This window comes from Falco biarmicus, chromosome 7 (assembly GCF_023638135.1).
Source record: "Falco biarmicus isolate bFalBia1 chromosome 7, bFalBia1.pri, whole genome shotgun sequence".
Classification (NCBI taxonomy): domain Eukaryota; kingdom Metazoa; phylum Chordata; class Aves; order Falconiformes; family Falconidae; genus Falco; species Falco biarmicus.
Genome location: NC_079294.1, coordinates 27,531,298 through 27,551,011, shown reverse-complemented (window position 1 = coordinate 27,551,011; position 19,714 = coordinate 27,531,298). Strand labels below are relative to the sequence as shown.

The window sequence follows — 19,714 nt, the reverse complement described above, 5'->3', positions numbered from 1 at the left end:
GCTAGCTGGCTCTCGCTCTCAGCCCCTACAGTACTGCTGTGGGCCTAACACAAGGCACCTCAGCTCTTGTGAAGAAGGAGCACCCAACTCACCCAGACACTGAACAAACACGTAGAGGCTGATCGCCCTTGCCCTGCAAAGCTTCCAGGGGTAAGCGAGCCAGACAGCAGCAGGCTGAAAGGGATGAAACTGATACCATTAAGTTCCGTAATAATAAGCAAGCAAGCACAAATGTTGATTTGCGTGTCTCTCATCCTGCAACTGTAACCTTTTCACTATAGTTTCTACAAGAAGGACGAGAACCTGCAACCCAAGTCAGCTCTGAAACACAAGTCTTAGCTTGAAACTGAGTCATCCAGGCATTTTAGGTTACCACACTGTAACAGCTATTCACTCCTTGTTTCTTAAATAAACCTCGGGCGTCAGCAGCCTGTCCTTCTGCTTCAGGGATTAAAGTCCCAAATTTCTCAACAACAAATCACTCCAGGCAAATGTAGCAATAGAAGCTAAACAGAACCTAAAGCAAGACAGTAGCTGGCATATTAACTGCTTGAGTCTACAGATTGTAAGTTTAACATGCCACACAGATGCACACTGCTTTTTACGAGAAGGTCCATTCAATTCCCCTTAAGATCAGGAAGCAATACCAATGGCACTACAAACTTCTAGAACTCTATACAGGGATTTTTCACTTTTACTTACTATGGATTAACAGGTGAGTCTCTTCTAAAATCTCAAAATCCCTCTTTTTGTTGCCATTCCCTGTTAAGAGTTCTCAGAAGGTACTACAATGGGGAGCTCCAGATCCTCTCATCATGCAAACCAAGGAAAGGCTTGAGTAAGACATGCATGTAAAGTTTGGCTGTCTGTTATTTTTTTAATCACCAGCAGCACTGGAAATCAAGTACTTCTCCAAAGAAATTCTAACAGTTATGCATGGTGCAAATCCAAGTGCAGCATGTGTTTAGTGGAGAAGCATAATATGGGCCACGGCAACAGAAGATTAACCTTCCCAATCCTACAGCCCACTGCAAAGTATTGATTTTGAGCTGAAAATATCATCTGTAGAAACGAAATACTGTGTTCCCATTGTTTAATCCTTGATGTCTCTGCTACCTAGTTTCGTAACTGTAGATAAGCAATACAGATACTTGCCCACATAAAATGAACAAAGTTCAGGACCACGTGTCCCTCATGCCACTGCCAACGCTCAGCATCACCTTGCACAATGCATTCATGTTCAGACCCAGATGATGGACTACATTAGATAATGAAGCTTTGTCTCCTCATCTATAACCTATTGTTTATCCACTGCACTGTATTATATACACTCAACCCTCTTTCACTGCATCCTTTTGTGGAGCATATCGAATGTGAGACTGTCTATAGCCCCCTCTTCCACCCCCCTCCCATGCATCTATTGTCCCTGAGAGAGTCCACCTAGCACAAGCTCATTCAGATCCACGGGACAGGAATCATGCAGCATTCCCTCTCCTCCACATTACTACTTCACCTCTTCCATATCCCACTGGGCTAGCTTTGCCATCACATCCTTTCAAAAAATTCTGTCTTCCTTGAGTGTCTCCTTAAAGATCCACTTGCCAGACAGTTCTGGTGCCCCTGTCATAACCTGGTACTTCTGGAAGACTTTGTCTTGGCCACTCCCACTATTTCACAAACACCAACCATGCTTTGAAGAATGCCCAGTGTATCACTCCTAGTTTGCAAGGGAGGAAATGCGAGGGCAGACAGTTCCAGCTAGGACTATTCCAGAGACAGAAGTTGAGAGCAAAAAATCTGGTTCCCGTCTTTAACACCCAATTATGCTCTGTGCTTTTTAATTCAAATTCACTGTAATTCTTTAAAATGTCCAGCTTCCAGGCTTTCTAAAGAGTTCTATACCATTAAGGTTTTAACCATTAAAGCTGGCATTTTAAAAACACCCTGGGAGAGTCAGTCATTCCCAGGACTGTATATTGCTCCTCATTACAACAAGGATTTGGATCCTTACGTTGTACCCATCATTGCAGATGGTTACCCTAACCATCAGCTTCAGCGATGTGGCACTACATTCTCTCCTGCCCAAGCAGTAACTGTTTGCCCGACATGCACACTCATCCCATACCTGTCTTCTCCAAGTACCTCAGAGGTCCTGAGGGCAATGGAGCATGAGCTCTTAGGAGACAGATCTGCTGAGGTAGCCCTGGGATTTGAACTTCAGGTTTCCGTGCCTCACACACTTGAACTGGCAGACCAGTGACACACGCTGTGTCTTGCTTCATGAGGCTCAACTGCAACCGACCTGCTTTAGGAGACCTGGCAGGACAGACTTCCACTAACTTTGCAGGGGGCAGAGAAGAATGCCGTGCTGGTACAGCCCAGCGCAGGTGTATTGCTCACCAGCACTAAGGTCACCGAGACCTTGGCAGGCAGACAAATCTAGGAGCAGGAACAGAAGCCCTCTGACAGATGGCACCGGAGCAGGTGATCTGGGAGGACTCAGCTTTATCTTTAGAAGCTGAGAAGGCGCCTAGGTGTTCTGGATGGTAATAGGAAAAGAAGGTCAATATTATGTTGGGGAATTCACGGCAGTAGAATATTGCCTTGCTCAAGCGGTGAGGTCTGGCTTCTCTACCTCAATGCTTCTTTGTGCTTGATGGTGGGAGAGCAAAACTCATTTCACCTCAGTAATTTAAACCAAGCTGTCATCTACCCGAATACTGCAACAAGAATACTAGCACTCATTTGGACTCTCTTCCCACAAAAACACTTGAGGCAGAAATGACCACTGCCGCTCTGAAGCAAGTACAAACAATAGTTTATCTTACTATTTATTCTATCTTGATGAAATTTTGAGAAAAGTTTCTGTATATGAAGGCACTGCAGAAAACAAAACTAGCTCCAAAAGAAAGCATTTCCTCCTATCTCAGAATTTTCACAAGTTGAAGACCTGGGGAATGCCAAAATTGCTCTTTCTCCACCTTGCTATTTCTACTCCTGTAAATGCTGCTGTAACAGCATCATCCAACAGCTTTTGTATCAACTGTCCAAGCATTTTAGAGGTACTGGCCTTTTTTTTTTTTTTTTTTTTTTTCCTCCTCCTTCCTAAGGGAGGAGCCTTTGAGGAGCTTATCATTACCTCTCCTTTGACTGTTATTTCTTTCTGGGAATAAGAGGAAGTAAATGATGTAAGACCAAAGACGCCATAAAGTCCACAACCATAAGGCCATCTATTCAGGGAGTGTAAATCATTATCCCTCTGAAGACATCAATGAAAATGTGAAGATTTATAGCAGCAATGATCTGGCTCCAAAGTATTCCTACAAATAGTAATTAAAAACAAACAACAACAACTAAAAATAAAACCAAACAACAACAACTAAAAATAAAAATCCCAAAAACGCTACTGCAGGCTGCAGTAAAGCATCCCTTTCTCAGTCTACTGCTACCAAACCAAGCCCTGGCATACACAGTGTGTAAATTCCCAGTGCTTTTTATATATTGATCCTCTGCTATTTTTACTCATCAGCCAGCATATGCAGCAAAGCAGTGTATATGTATATATACATATGTGAGTATACACACGTACACATTCGTCCCAGACTTGTTTACATCAAGCCAGCAAAAGAATGGATTTGTCCTACTCTTAATAACAGCACTAACACCTTATTTTTGTTTAATATTAAAATATTAGCTCTTTTTGCTTTTTGTTATTGAATCATGCAAATGTAATTATCAACCTTATCACATGAATGCTTCTCACTTCCATAAATTTGCTCCTCCAATAAGAAGTATTTCAAGAGGCATAATACAGCACAAGAAAACAAAAAACTGGTGATGCTAGTGGCAGTGCCTCTTTTTGCAGCAGAAAGCCTTGTAGGATGACACAGGCAAATCAGGTCAGAAAATTTCCCTTTGCTGTAGTCCTAACACTATGTTCCCACCATTTCAGTGGGAAAGTCCGTGACTTTCTTCCAATTCAAAAAGGTGAAGAAAAGAACAAAAGAAAGCATCTGCTATGAATAGGAATAATTTTCTTTAAAGAGTCAGACATATGATGGCAAAGAAAATATTTTTCAGAATTTCAGGTTAAATAATGACCAGGTATGTTTCAGTCCATAATCATAAAATCACTTTACAGTCACACTTCTGCCCTGTAAGCTCTGAGATTCTGTCTGTAGCTCAAATCCCACCATCTATTATAGAAAAAAGTGTGCAAGAAACCATTTAGAGATAATATATATTTCTTTTTTTGCCAAGTCTTTCACACTGCCTCCTACCAAACGAGCCTTCTATTTTCACATGACTTGTTCACTTCTAGGGGGATGAAGGAAGTTTAATCCTTATAATCTGTTCACTCCTCTGCTTCAACAGCTAATGAAAGTGCCACTGGTAGCACTTAATGTATACATTGATGATTAGATTGATTCCCATCACTTAATTTTCTACTGACCACTGAAGTTAACCTCCTTAAAACAAATTCTTTCTCTTTGCAACAATGGTGGACTGAAAAATAAAATTAAAATGGGTGGCTGAGCAATGATTAACTCCCTGTTTTTGTGGAGATTTCCTAAACAGCAGAAACGCCAAGCAAAAACCTAAAATGTCTACCTAGAGTATGGTAGACTTGCTGAAAAGCAATATTATTTAATTTTAAGGTTATTTTGTTAATTCTCCACTGCTGCACTAAGTGCTGTAAGTCAAAACCTGTACAGTCTAAAAGGCAGAAAAAAGATACAAGGTCTCAGGTAACATCTCAAGGGAGCTGATTATACATACATCTTAGCATGCAGTATTATCTTGCCCTAGATGACTTTAAGTTTTTTATTTAAATACTTTCCTAAAAATTGTTCCATGAAGACTTCTACCGATTACCCATCCACAGTCAAGAAGTCTTGCAGCACCGCGTGTGCACACCTTCAACCATGCTGTCCAAACCGTACGGTTTGTCTACTCCCAATGTTAAAGTCAGTGAGGTAAAGAACATTGCTTCTCTTCTGCCAGCACAATTCAGAGTGTGCAGGTGATAAGCAGTTGATAGGAAATACAACCAAACTACTCTGCTTCTAGTAAGGGGCCTGAAGAAAAGATCTTGATTAATAGAAAAGGAAATTAAGATGACAAAAGCCAGCAGCACTTTCAAAATGGGCCCACTGCAAACGTACCTATCCATCGCAGAATCCATTTTATTGGTATAGAAGAATGCAGAACTAAGGGAGGGGATATCCAGGATTCCCAAGTCAAATTTCCCACTGATCTTCTTTTCAGGATTTATCAAACTTAATTTTAAAAGAAACTTAAACTACTTTGTCATTTGAAACCACACCATAATATCGGTGGTCTATTAAGTTAGAACTCTTCTGGTAATTTCCAGCAAACTGTTCATTATCCCGTTTATATGCATTTTTTTTTTGCCTGTTTACTCTAACCTTGAGCTTACATAATTATTTTCCTCCCTTATACAAAAACCGTGTAATTGTCACTTTTGTGTCTTTCCATTAAGTCTCTCTATTCCTCTTAACATCCATGTGGTTCTTTTCTGCATCTGTTCCATCCATCTGTTTGAATACATTTATCTGAATGTGGGCAATAGTTAGGCTCCAGATAAGGTCTCACTAATGCCATATACTTTGACATTAGTATTTTCTAAACATATAGGAAATCCCTCCCCTAATACTTTCTAGGATACCACCTTTCTTTTATTATTTTCTCAGCCACATCACACAGCAGTATACTATTGTTCTGCTGCTGACTACACCACCGTCAATTCACCACTAGTGATGAGCTCTTCTAGAATAAATTTTAATTAGCTTCTACTTGCATCACTAAATCTCATCTACTACTCTTAATCTCAGTTTTGATTCATCTTGTTAGTACATGGATATTCCAACCTCCTTTCTATCAATAGAGTCCATCAGTTTTGCATCGTAAGATTTTATCACCACAGTTCTACTTTTTCACTAGTGTCACTAAGGAAAAGTTTAAAAAATTTCCAATACAGTCTGAAAAATCCAGTTTGCAGCCTCCTTTTCATCAGTACATTCTCTTTCACCCGATTGTCAGTGCATTTTCGAGTCATCTTACAACAAAATTAATCCAAATTTTCTCCATTTTACATCATCTCCTCACATGGTACAATATTAGATACTTTCCTGACGATGATGCATATTAGATTGAGCGCATTTCCTCTGTCTAGCAAATCCTAGCATAAGGTAAGAAGTTTGCCTGGTGCAGTCTGTTTTTGCTGGAACTCTACCGCATTTTGTCCCACCTTTCCTTTTTCTCTTATTTTGCCCTTCAAAAACTGTTCTACAGCTACTACGTGTAGCTGTTCTACAGTATACCGTGGCTATCAGATCATCCATATTACAAAACCTGTCTTTCCATTGGGTACCCTCAATTATTTGGCCCCCTTCACATGTAGCTTTCACTGCTTATACAGTATTTAAAGTTACACTGTACATTTTTGGAAAAGGGACATATTGTATTTATTGTGCTAATGTACTTCCATTGCCACCAAAATAAGAAAACAGAATCCAGTAAAATTAATTTCCCACTGAAGCACTGGAAAAGCAATGGTACTTTTCAGATGGTAACAGAATGAGCCATACACAAAGTTTAAAACACACTGCAATACATTATTCACATTTCCCTTCTCTTGAACTTTTTTATTTTGTTCTGGACTTCCTCATTCTGTATCTCAAGTTATCTTCAACAGGTTAAATCTGCAAGTTCAAACCACTAGGTTATAAAGCAGGCACTTAAGAGACTTAGCCCCTTTTTTTGTCTAGCCAACATTTTCTTTTATAAGCAAGCCAACATTTTTTCCTCCACTAGATCAACACTTTCCCTAACAAAAAAATACAATTTATTTTTTTGCTTTCTTCCGAGAATTACACCCACCTGTATATACTGTAAGGACTACATTTCAGGTGATGATCCCTGGTACAATGTGATGTACTTTCTGACACAAAAATGTTTGTAGAGCTCCTCAAATACATCCTCTCAGAACTTAACTGTAACATGTGCAATAGAAAACAAACCTATTACAGCACATTTCTCTTTTTTTGTTTGATCTCAACAGTTGTTTTTTGGGTTGGTTTTTTTTTTTTTTTGCACATCTTCATTTATTCATTAACAAATCGTGTTTTCTTTTGCATTTCAAAAGGGTTACTATTAGCAAGAAAAAAACACCTAACAAGAATCTCCCATTTCATTCCTATGAGAAGTCTAAGCATGCTCAGCCCCAAGTTCCACTAACTACTGATGCAGGGCACCAACTATCTTTCAAGATTTGCCTTCAAAAAGTAAGGAGGGGAACAACAAACAAACAAACAAACTTTAGTAAATTCTCTTCAGACTGATTTATTTCACATACTATTATTTGTCATTCCTTTCATACATAAGGTACTTCCAGCCAATTAACAAATTCCTTTAAAACATCAGAATACAGAATTAATACAAGCAGCTGATTTTGCAGTTTGGGTCCACTATTAGCACAACTTAAATCAACATGTAACATTTTCCCTCCTTTTTCATCCCTCCTCACTTCGTCCTCGGAGAAAATACCTCGCTGTTAGGTAGACCAGCAAGTCCTGTTTGCTCGAACATACTTCAGCACCTTAACTCTCCCCTTCCACATTAAGAAAACCAACACAAACCAAACAATAACAAACCCCAAACCACACCAAACTTGTAGATAAAAGCTGGGACCCCTCCTGCCACGTGCCAGCGGCTGCCGCCGGGGAGCCGACCCGGGCAGGCCGCAGCCAGGCTGGGCTCTTCGTCCTCATGCCGAACCGGCACTGCGCGGGAGCAAAGCTCAGCCCGCGCTGCCGGCCGGGCGCGCAGCAGCCACGGGTGCGGCGGGGGCGCGCAGGAACGCGGAGCCGCAGCGGGCGCCAGGCGGACAAGCCGCAGGGGTTTCACACAGGCGGGCTCCCGTTGGGGGGAAGGGGCCCGGGGCGCGCCCGCAGGGAGGCCCCGCCGCCCCGCAGCACAGGCCAGGCCAGCCCGAGCGCCCCGCGGCCGGCTAGCGGCCTCACCCAGCGCCCCACCGCCCGCGGGCCGGAGCCCGGGCCCCTGGCAGCACCCGGCCGGCACCGCGGCGGAGAGCTCGCTGGCAGGCAACGAGTGGCCGAGGGAGGCCCCGGCCGCCCGCAGCTCCGCGGCGGGCCGGCGCCAGGGCTGGCGGGACGAGCCTGGCCCGGCCGGCTCCGGGAGAAAAGGGCAAACCCGGCACTGACCTGCCGGGGCCTGAAGCGGCCACCCCGGCCAGGCCGCAGCGCCGGTCCTCATGGAGCGAGGGATAAAGCCGGCGCTCCTAGAGCCATGCCGGCCGGGCAGGCGGGCCCGAGGCGCCCGAGCTACCGCCTGGCGAGGCAGAGGCGGCCCGCCATGCCGGCCGGGCGCCGCGGCGCCGTTTACGACAGCTCCCGGCATGCCGCGGCGCCTACAACTCCCAGCCTGCCCGGCCCCGCCGCCGTTAACCCTCTGCAGCGCCGAGGCGCCTCCGCAGCCGCCGGCCCCTCGCCGCCCGGCCGGCCCCCCCCGCCCGCCGCCACCGCTTCCTCGCGGCGGGCCCGCACTGCCAGCCCGCCCGGGACCCCGGCCCGGCGCTCCGCGGCCCGTGGGGAAGGGCCGCCCCCGCCCGGCCCGTCGGCGGGGCTCGCTCGGAGCGGAGCGGCCCGGGCCCGGCCCGCTGCGGCCGCCCTGGCAGGTCCCTGTCCTCCTGCAGCGTGGCTGCTGGTCCCAGCTGCTCCTGTCTGTGACTGGCGGCGGTGGCATTAATTGCCTGCTCCATGCCATTAATAACGAGCAGGTGAAGCACCTTCTTCCAACTGGTTGGGGGTTTTTAATTTTTTGTTTCGAAAGACAAATTGTAATAAGTAAATTAATTCAAAAATGGCTTTACAACACCCAGAAAACTTTGGGACAAAGTTTCCAGGAAATCCGGGGTTATCCTGCAGTGAAAGTAAAGTGAAAACTCTGTCACATTAGCATGTTTTGTCCTTCTTCCCATGTGATTCATACAGGTGCTCAGTATACGCATGACTAACACATAGAGCACTTTCTCAGTTCCTCTCTTAAAATAAGTGGTAAATGATGGGCATACAACTAACCCGCTGCAAACTAAAAAATAGCCCAGAGAGTTAGAATCTATTTTTAAATTGAGGGACAGGGGCAGACAGCACAAGTTCATGCAGAAGCAGCACCTCAGAGCAAAATCCACTAGGTCTCCCTGGCCCCCCTCCACAGCTCAGCACCCGACCCCTGAGATGCCCCCCGCACACACAGAGCTCATCCCCTACACACCTATTTTATTTGAAATATTTTTTTTTATGAAAACCTCGTGCAGCAAATACAAGTCAAATGGCTCTAATTTGTAGTGTTACAGTGCTACAAACTGTAACATGCTCAGACGTGTAACTGCCTGACAGACTACACAGAAATCTGGCTTATGCTCCAACCTCTTAAACAAATGTAAATATCCAGAAACATTCTGCTATTTCTCCATAATTAAAACACAAGTAAAACAAACCTACTGCCAGATTTTTCATGCAAATACTTCTTTTTTAAAAATAAATAACTACAAATTTATTACTTGTTTCAGAACATAAACAACACAGAGGAGACTCATATACGTTTTCCTTTTTTTAAAAAAAAAGTATCGAGAAGAAAAGCACATATATAGCTCTTTTTTTTAAGCTTATTTTTTAATACCTTGTCCCTTAAATCAGCCTACAAGCCAATAGCTTTATCTAGAGAAAACAAAATTGGAAAGCCTTTTTATGTTGCACTGTTTTTCAGACACTTACAGGAGGTTTTTAAAGACAATTCACAGCCACGCTATTCCAAACAGCACAAATACAATTAGCTAGAATTTATTCCTTACTGTAGCAATTTTTACTTTGATATCTTTTTCAAAATTTCCTGGGAAAACACAATCAATTCCCATCTAGCTTAGCGCACCTACACTATTCCCTCTTTCTCTACATTTTATCTTTACAAATCAACCACAAGCATTTTATAAATACTTTACATATATATAATAAAGTCATAAAAAGGACAACACCATAAAAGAAATGCTCAAAAACAAACTGAAGGTGTAAATGACCTCCTCCCATGTTCCAAACGTACCTACAAAATCCCTGCTCACTGGTACAGGATTATACATTCCATTATGAGCTCGGCCTTTTTATATTTTGTACTATTTTAACACCCCAAATTTATAGACTTTTAAAATGGGCATGTTAAAAGGGCTTTATTTAAGGATTTCAATGAAAATAGTGTTATGTTTTGTCATATTACCATAATCCTTCTTTTTAAATCACTTAGAATTTCAGTATAACCTAATTAAGTAATTTTAAGTAAGTCTTAACCCAAATACATAGATCTAATAAAAATGTATTTTGCAAACAGGGAAAATGGACTTCTAAAATGGATTCCTCAGGTATGAACAAAGATGCTAAAACATTTTCTCCCCACAAACTTTGAGATCTGAACGATTTCACAGGACTTACAATTAAAACCCAAAATACTTATAAGAAATTTCACCAAATACCAAGCATAATGTTTCATTCCAATTGTATTTGTTTATTCATTTAATATTTAAAAGAAATCTTTCAATTTTCCTTGCCAAAAAGGAGGGAGACTAGGGGAAGAAAAATACTGCAAAATCCTAACTACCTATCTACACGTATTGTTTATTTCAAAGCTCTTCTAACAGCTGTTTATACTGGTTTTAGATATTGTATATTTTGTCAGTGGAAATATTATTATTTAGATTTTTGCCTTTTAGAAGGCTACAGAGCAACATTACAGATTTTAGAGACTTCTAACCATTTTAAATCTCTCTCTCTTTTAAATGCTACAAACTTCCCATTTGGTAAATGGAATTTACATTTCTCTCTTGTCTAAATTATCAGAGTTGAATCAACAATTCAAAACAGAAAGAACAAGTGATGTACCGTAATACAATAGCAAGTCCAACACTATAACACAGCTCCTCTCTCTGTTAGTGTATAATAAGCTTACACAAAGTATAAAATATCTCAGAAATACAGCCTCTTTCCTGGTCAGAAAATTTTAGTTATTGACCAATTTGACCTCAAGGAATTACATTTTCTCAAAGAGCATCCTATCTACATCTTTATGCCATTTACTGACTGTTGCTTAATTAACCAGCATGCTTTAAAAACAAGTATCATTCCTTCAACTTAATCAAAACAGACTATTTTTAATTACTACCACATCAAATAATTTGTCAATACAATAAAGCCACGTGCAATTAGAAAGAACTGATTTTTTTTAGCCCTGTCTTTGACCAGCCACAGATTACAGCATCCACTTCCAATTTATTTGCTAATCTAATATAAGATGAACTGAAACGCATACCACAGCTCACAAATACATCTATCTTTCTATAGTATCCTATCATTTGCATCTTTTAATGGCAAAATCCAGTATACCACTGTCAGCACTGCTGTTTTCCTGCAACCGACTGGACTTCAGAAGGACTTGGCATTAAACTTCCCTCCCTCACAGCACTTTGCCTCCTCACCACTCTCAAAATAAAACAAAAATATTTACATTTGTCTGAAACATCAATAAACTCCCAAACTGAAAAGGCCAAAAGGTCAGGTATTATTTAATCTGAACAGAAAAGTTATTTTCTCTCTACGTCAAAAGCCATCAGTAACAGCATGTTACCTGAGAAGTGATGCTCGCGTCCCTTGGATGGCCGTCCTTCTGTCCAGGACAGGGGCTGTGCCGTGCTCACTTTTACATAAGAGAGAATAAATTAAGTTTATTATATGCTTAGACCCATTTCTGCACATTCAAATTATCTGGCCCTTACAAGGCTTTGTATCTCTTGGTCTGGAAAGCATGTTAAAAACTACTATTACACTCTAATTAGAGCTCTCAAAATTGTTTTTGATAAGTCAGGTACACATGTCAGTAATTAGCTCCATAAATGGTCAGTCGAAGTACCAGATTCTCCAGACTTGGTTTTCAGTTCTTAGAAGCCTGTATATTGCTGCATGCTCCATCTCATTAACAATATTTAATCTGCAAATGGCATGATCTTATATTAAAAAAGAAAAAAATATTTTACATATATTGAAATTTAATTTTTGTTTTAAAGCCACTTTCATGAGGGACAGAGTCCTGGGATATTCCTTCCCACAGCAACTCTTCCCTCCCCTTTTTTAAAAGCTAAATACCTTCTCAGATGAACATGGTGTTTGCTTTATCTATTTTTCTGTGATTTGTGTTATTGTGTACTTTTTTGTGACGCTGCAGAATTTACACAGGCCTGTAGTTTTGAGACTCCTATCTCCTCCCTCTACCTGCAAAGAAGATACCAGCTAAAATCACTGTCTATACACGGTTTTAATGCCCTTTTTCCCTCTACACTTTTTCAAACAGATGTGAGAGGGGAAAAAAAGTTAATGGTAAGTACAAATCCACAGTGTACTACATTCCCCCAAAAAACCCTTGTTTCAGTTTATCATTTAATAAGCATTATCAAAGTAAATCATAGTCAGAAAGCCTCAGCACTGTAGGGTGTAGTATTTATGACTAAATGGCCTTTTTTTTTTCTTAAAAAAAAAAAAAAAGAAAAAAGAGACATGTCTGTGTTGAATTCTTTTCTTCCATCTTTTACCCTTCTCCTTCCACATATTTTACCCTTCTCATACTGCTTAGATCCTAGTGGACTGTTGCCGCACATCTATTTTTCCACCCAGTTTCCTAGACATTGACAAATGTGATCCAAGGAAGAATTTCGCACAATGTTAACTTATCTAAACCATTTCTTTTCTCCATTCTCTTTTTCTCCATGGCACCCTATGTTTTTTTTTTTGTTGTTGTTGTTGGGTTTTGGGGTTTTTTTTTTTACCCTCTGCTGTTGCTTTGTTTGGTCTTTGCCCACTTCTCTGTACATTTGTCTCCTGCTGATCCTATTAGTCTGGCAGGAAGAACTGAATGTCTCTCTCTCCCATTTCCTACACCGTCTCTCATTTTTTAATGTTTTACAGATTAAACACATTCTAATGTCATTTTCATATATTTTTAAAGATACTTCATTTTTTTTCTTCTCAACGAACTTGCTGATTAGTCATCCATACTTTTGCAAAGCAAGGGGAGCCCTGTCCTGCTCTAGTACATGCTCCTGTCAGCATACTAAGTGTAAATGACTTTGCAAGCCTGTGATGCAAAGAATGAAAAAGGAAAAGGGGGTAACATGTAAAGATGCCCCTTAACATCATAAAGAAAAAAACAGAGATTTTTAACTGATTCTGACTTTTTACAGAGATACCATCAAAAGAAAAGATTTATCTTTATCTAGATCACTACCAACACTTTTCTACACTAATAAAAATAACAAAAATTTTAAAATTCAGATTTACTATTCAGCATCACCTGTTTAAGATATACTTTTCTGCATTTCACTCAGCCTGGGGAGTGAAAGTTGCCTATTGGTTTCACTTTTGTTCTCAGCCAGTTTCACTTCCATGCACTGGCAGAATTTTTTATATTTTCAGTTCAGCAATGTTAAAGAAGACATTTACATTTTTAAACAATCCTCATTACACTTATAATATGAACAATTCATATCCATCTCTTTCCCAGGACACTAAGAAAACATAATTTGGGGCCCAGATATAATGGGCAGCATCCTTCTAAAGGAACAGATTTCACCTGTTTCATGTCAGGTTGTGATCAGCTCCTCCTTTCCCTAAAATCAATAAGAAATGCCATTAACTTCACTGACAGCAGGATCAGGCCTCTGGTTCTGTAATCTGGCACAAAAGAATGCCATACATAGACCAATATATTCCTTACAATATGCGGTGTTTGCCTTCAATTATTTTCCTATGCAAACTCAAGAGGAAAAAAAACAGTTCCAGCATTTACCTTTCTGTAGGCTTTTAAATTAGCGCTAAATGCCCTTCTGGACACAGGCCGTAGGAAATTAGCGGGCACCTATCCACTTTGGTTTGCATGGGGAGGGAAACACTGTATCTCCCTGCTACCAACTGCAAATAACTGTTTCTCCTACTTGTGCCCTGTGCAAGCTATACGAGACACTCAAGCCCACACAGCTGTTACTGTCTTGCACCAGGACCTTGTTTGTAACTAAAGTTTCCAGAGCAGGTACTTGTGTAACCCTCATTTTTTTCAGGATAAACCACACTGCTTTCAGAAACTAGAACTATCAACAGCAGAAAAAATTAAAATGGCTTCCATTTTATTTTCAAAACCTTTATCTTCTCTTCTGTATAACTTTCCCCTCCCTATGGCACAGACTCCAAAACACAGCCGTGGACTCACACATGTGTAGGCCGGCACATATACGTACAATTAAATTTTCCCCTAGCTGCCAAAGCACTGCAGTTTCTGGCTTTGTACACACAAGGATTCCTGAGACATTGAGACTTAACGGAAAGACTTAAGGGTTTATAGGAGCCATGCAACATTCACTTGTTTCAACTTCTTTCCTAGAAATTCTGTGTCCCACAAGCACACACAGAAACTGTCCCCAGCTGCTTACAGAAATTATTGACCTGTTTACATGCCAAAAGTTAAATCTTAAAAGCTCACATATGGAATTCCTGTGAGAATACCCGTATCTTGGTTTTATTTACCTTACTCTTTTATTTCACCATATGAAACGTGAATAAAAACGGGGAATTGTGTTGTGATCATGTACTCGTCCACTTCATAGATGCACGCTTTTCTGTCCCAGTAGACTGTGGTACTATATATCTGGCTTATATTACCATGTCACGCATCTAGACACGAGCAGCTTCCACAGCATTATCTAGTACACGTTGCCTTTTTCCTCTTTTCCTGGATGCTACTACAGGGAAGAGGAGTAACCACTCTCAAAGAATTTCTCTCTGCCTTCCTTCTCTACCTCCACCTCTCCTCTCCTTTCCCCAGAAGACATCTTTTGTGTTTCCAAGGCCAATTCAACATAAGACTTACACATACACTTACTTTCAAGCATACAAATAACACCCACTGTGTTCAGTGGGGTTATTCACTTGCCTAGGTCAACCCAACTTGAAGTGCTTCAGTGCCATACAAAGACAGACCACTATAATCACCTGGGTCACAGAAAACTGTTTACCAGAAAGCATGCTCACAACACTGACTTTCAGAGACTCACAACATGCTACCTCCATGTCCCACTGTAGCCAAATTCCTCATAAGTGCCAAAATCCACTCTTTCCTAACTGCCTAAGTGTCTAAGACTTGTTTGTTCCTAATTTCCTAAGTTGCAACAGGGCTGCTGATCCTGTGTTTTGATGGGACTTCACCATCACACAGATTTTGGATCAGGCTTTCACCCAGGGCTGCATCTCCCACAGCAATAAAGTGCCCTGGGAGAAAGACTTTGCTATCACTAGCTTTCACCACTTCAGCTTTTAGGGCAGACCCCAAATTGTACCAATTTCTTTAACATATGATGAAGCTTAACTTAAGTGGACACTCATGAAATCAGTAAATATCCACCAGTTAATACTGGTGGATCATTACCAATGAAAGAAATAATTACAGGGAAATAAAATGGCCTGTTTCACAATGGTTCCTTTAAAGGACGTTTCATAACTTAGCCTTGGCTCTTAAATGCTGCTCTTGGTGCACTTGTAGAAATTATTTCCATCTGAAGCATTCTGCCCTCTATTTTACCTGGCTTTTATATAAATATTTACTCTACTTTTTTCATGTTACTTAAACGAACCAGATAAATAGCAATCACACAGCTAAAATTAACTTTTGTCTTGTGATATTAAGGATATGAAGGCCTCCACCTCACAGCAAGTATTATCAATGAACCTTTCAAAATACTGAGTGTGGCAGAAAGGCAGAAGACAGTTACATGGGAAAGATGATGGCAAGAGAGTTGATGTTCTTTCAAAGATACTTAGTGTTATACTAATTCCTGAAGTGCAAAGAACAGAACTCTCCATGAGGTGCCTTGCCTAGCCACACTAGCAGTTCTGAAGGGCTCTGCAGTCTCTCCTTGGGGTTCCCAGCCCTCTCCTGACAGGTCCTGCTGTACTACAAGAGGTTATCACAGGGGCAGCCTGCTCCTCTCTCCTCTTCCCATCTGGAAACAAAGCGCAGAGCAACTATTAACAAATACTTATTAATGTAGTTGTTTTGGAAGGCATCATCAAGCCTAACCCCCGGTGTTATGCAATAGTCACATTGTTAATATTAATTGTAGCAGAGAGTAACTGTTGTGACAGGTAGGTTAAACTGAGGAACAGAGATGTGAACATGTCAAACGATCTGACAGGTGTAGAAAGCACAGCCTAGGATCGCCAACTTTTCACCTCTTTTTCACTCCAGTTCAGTCTCAAATACACCAGACTTTAGCTACCTGTACTTTTTCCTCGTCTCTTAAACGGTGCCCTGCTCCTAACTCAATGAGACATTCACACAGGAGAGAGCAAGATGAGCACAGGAACAGCCAGGCTAGCTGCCATGGATGGGGGTCAGTGGAGAGCATCCCAATTGCATTGAGGGCCCCTACTTATGCCTGTGAGCCAAGAGCGTCTCACTGTTTGCACAAGGGGGTTGACAGAGATGCAATGGATACTACAACACAGGTATTATAAATGTCATCTGGCCTCATTTTAAACAACAATAGAACGCAACCCTGTAGATTTCCAGTACAATCTTTTCCAACTTCTAACTAAAGACCTTTTCCAACTTTCTAACTTCTAACTAACTGATCAAGAGATCTAAAACAATATGTACACAACATAGGGGAAAAAATACTTTCATTTTTTCCTTAAATTTAAAGCAAGTACACCAACATCAAAATCTCTTTCTATAGCCCATATCCCTTACCAAGAATAATTTTGAAAGGAAACATGAGAAGATGACAGCTGTCTTTGCCCAGAGTTGTTGTGGAGTCTCCTCTGGAGACATTCAAAACCCACCTGAACATGACTCTGTGCAGCCTGCTCTAGGAGAACCTGCTGTAGCAGGGGGTTGGACTAGATGATCTCCAGAGGTCCCTTCCAACCCCGACCATTCTGTGATTCTGTAACTCAGATGATCATATTTACTTTGCACTATCATGGAATAATGCAAGTCCTTTGCCATTACCTTTGCTGCATCCAGGTTCAACTAATCCAAGTTCTGTCACTTTTTCAAACTGTGCTGCTACGGAATTCATCACTAGATGGGACCTTCATCTCTGCTAAACAAGTATTTCTCAAAGTATGGGTTGCAAAATAACACAACAATATTCAGTGTTAGAATAAACAAAGTTCATCAGCAGTAGCTTGGTTTTTGACAGCAGGGGACTGAGAAGTTCCTGCAAGTACCTAGGGTACCCCCCAGCCTGCTAGCAACCTTGGCTCACTGGCAGCAAGTCCAGACTCCCTGGAAAAGTGAGCAAGTTTTCAGGCAGCAATTATAAAGTCTTAGTCTTTATTGTCAAAAAAGGGAAGAATTCAAGACTGTAACAGAGAGAGGTGAATCAAAAGGAGGTCACAGATCCAGAAAGTTGGACATATACTTCATTAATGAACATAACAACATTGCATAGAGTAGACTGCCAAAAAAGGAAGCACATATATTGCCTGCTAACAGGAGGAGGAACTGCACGACAGGTACTGAGCGCTTGATCCCTATGACATTAAAAAAGAAACCACTGAACTTTTCCTGATGGTGGGCTGACCGATAACAGATTTGTCGGATTTGATCAATTAAAAGCTCTTCATTTAATGACTACCATTTTGCCATATATTCAAGTGTCCTACAATGAAAAAGTGAGGCATGATCCTAATAGTCCAAAAGCATAGTCCTCCTGAATGAGTTACTAGTGGAAGAATGGGAAGGAACTACACACCACCAGTCTCCCTTGGAAGAAGTGCTCAGCATGTCTAAAATTCCTGTGGACTCTGATTGTCTCCAAATGTATCGTGACCTTGGTACCTGTCATTTATTTTGGCTTGTAAGGAGACAGCTGATGAGCTTGTTCTGTTTCCCTCTGCCTTTTTTATGAAAACAACTTACTGCCAAACGGCCCTTCTATTTTCTTGCACTTAGACCAGTTTTGCACATGGTAGTAGTGCACACAGTAGTAGTCTCCTTTCATTTTCAAATACAAAACTTTACTTTCTGCTTGCAAAGCATTAGGGATCAAGAACTTTTCCAACAAAGTTCTCAAACTCCTAAAGTTCTTCCCCAGCTGTGGCTTGGGGAAGATGGTATGACATTTCTCCTACAGCAAATCTGACAATCATATATTTTCCTTATTTCTACATTTTATTTGACATTCCAGTGCACCTCAGCAAATGGCATACATTCAACTCATTGTATTAAACTGCTTGCAAAAGATAAAATACCCCTTATTTCTTCTGCTCTCTTAACAAGCTAGCATAATAAATAACACCCTCTCATCAAAAAAAGACATTTTTGCTTTGTATTATAATGAGGATCAGAAACCATCTATTAACAGAGGATAACCAGAACATCCATTTTTATCTTCAGGAGGACCACCCGGAAACATACTGTATCTAGTCCTCAAGAAAGCATATTCACAGGTTGTAAACCAAGCTGTGTCCAGCTAAACCTGGACATACGGTAAAGCCATTCCTTTCCTGGGCACTAAGTCTAGCCATTCCTAAAGAGCAAAGCACGCTCAGCACTGAGCAAGTGTGGGGCTTTCCAATAGTGCAGTGACGTAAGAATTTCAATGGAATGAAACGAAACAAAATCCAACAGACTTTCATAAACAGAAGTAGTGTTCTGATTTCAGAAATATTCTAGGTATGACTTTGATCTTTCCCCCCACACACACACAAAAAGTTATACCAACAATCCTGCAGATTTTTATGTCAACCTGTCAGTCTTTCCCATGGACATTTCTTACTGTCCTATGTGATTTTGCAGCCCTTAAATACTGAGGTTGAAGATTTCATAAAAAGTTATATATTATTTGTCTAAATACTGTAGGCATTTCAATCATGGCTAACAGCAATCTAGTCTTTTCCAGCTGCCCAAACATAGTTAAAATAATCAGGAAATAGGCAAGGGCACAGAAAAGGAAAATTTGGGCCTGATACTTATCCACACATCATCTATTAATTACAGATCTATCTGTAAATGGTGGTTGTGGGCCCCAGTACTTATTCCCAATCAAAGCAGTATGAAGTAGCTACTTAGTATAGGTTCAGGTATGGTATTTCTGCTGAGGTTTTGTATCTCTCACCATAATGGTACTGAAGCTGGTTTTACTGTGTTCTGTAAAGGTACCCAGCTAGCTGCCAAAATCAAACAAAAGAGAAGGTTCAAGCAGATTAATTCAAACTTCACTCCATTATCCTTCTAAATTAAACTAAACATGGGGAGAACACTGTTAATTGGCACAACCTAGCTAAGATTTTTTTCCCCTTTTGAACATTCAGAGCTTATGTACTACTTACATAGCACATGACCCATAGCAGTCTATTGTTGCAAATCTGTGTGCAACCAGTGAACTCTGAAATTCCAGAGAATGACCTTCATATATGGGAAAAGATCTTAATTGTAATTAAATTTGGAAAATGAGGCACACATGTGGAGCCCCCACAGAAGGCAAGTGAATCTATCAGCATCCACCTGCTTTTTACCAGTCGTTACTTTAACGCAGCCATTAATACCTTCTAGCTTCATGTTACCTTCCATCTCATATGGG

The 19,714-nt window shown here is 40.9% G+C and overlaps 1 protein-coding gene across 1 annotated transcript; it reads left to right on the top strand.

Moving 5' to 3' along the window:
- Positions 1–7,791: 7,791 nt before the first annotated feature.
- LOC130152414 (translation initiation factor IF-2-like) lies at positions 7,792–8,790 on the top strand. Its single transcript, XM_056345950.1, has one exon. It carries the CDS (start codon positions 7,792–7,794, stop codon positions 8,788–8,790), a length of 999 nt encoding a protein of 332 aa, XP_056201925.1.
- Positions 8,791–19,714: the final 10,924 nt, after the last annotated feature.

Excerpts from the sequence above, each read along its gene's own strand:
- LOC130152414 (XM_056345950.1), top strand. The coding sequence starts at position 7,792 with ATGCCGAACCGGCACTGCGCGGGAGCAAAGCTCAGCCCGCGCTGCCGG.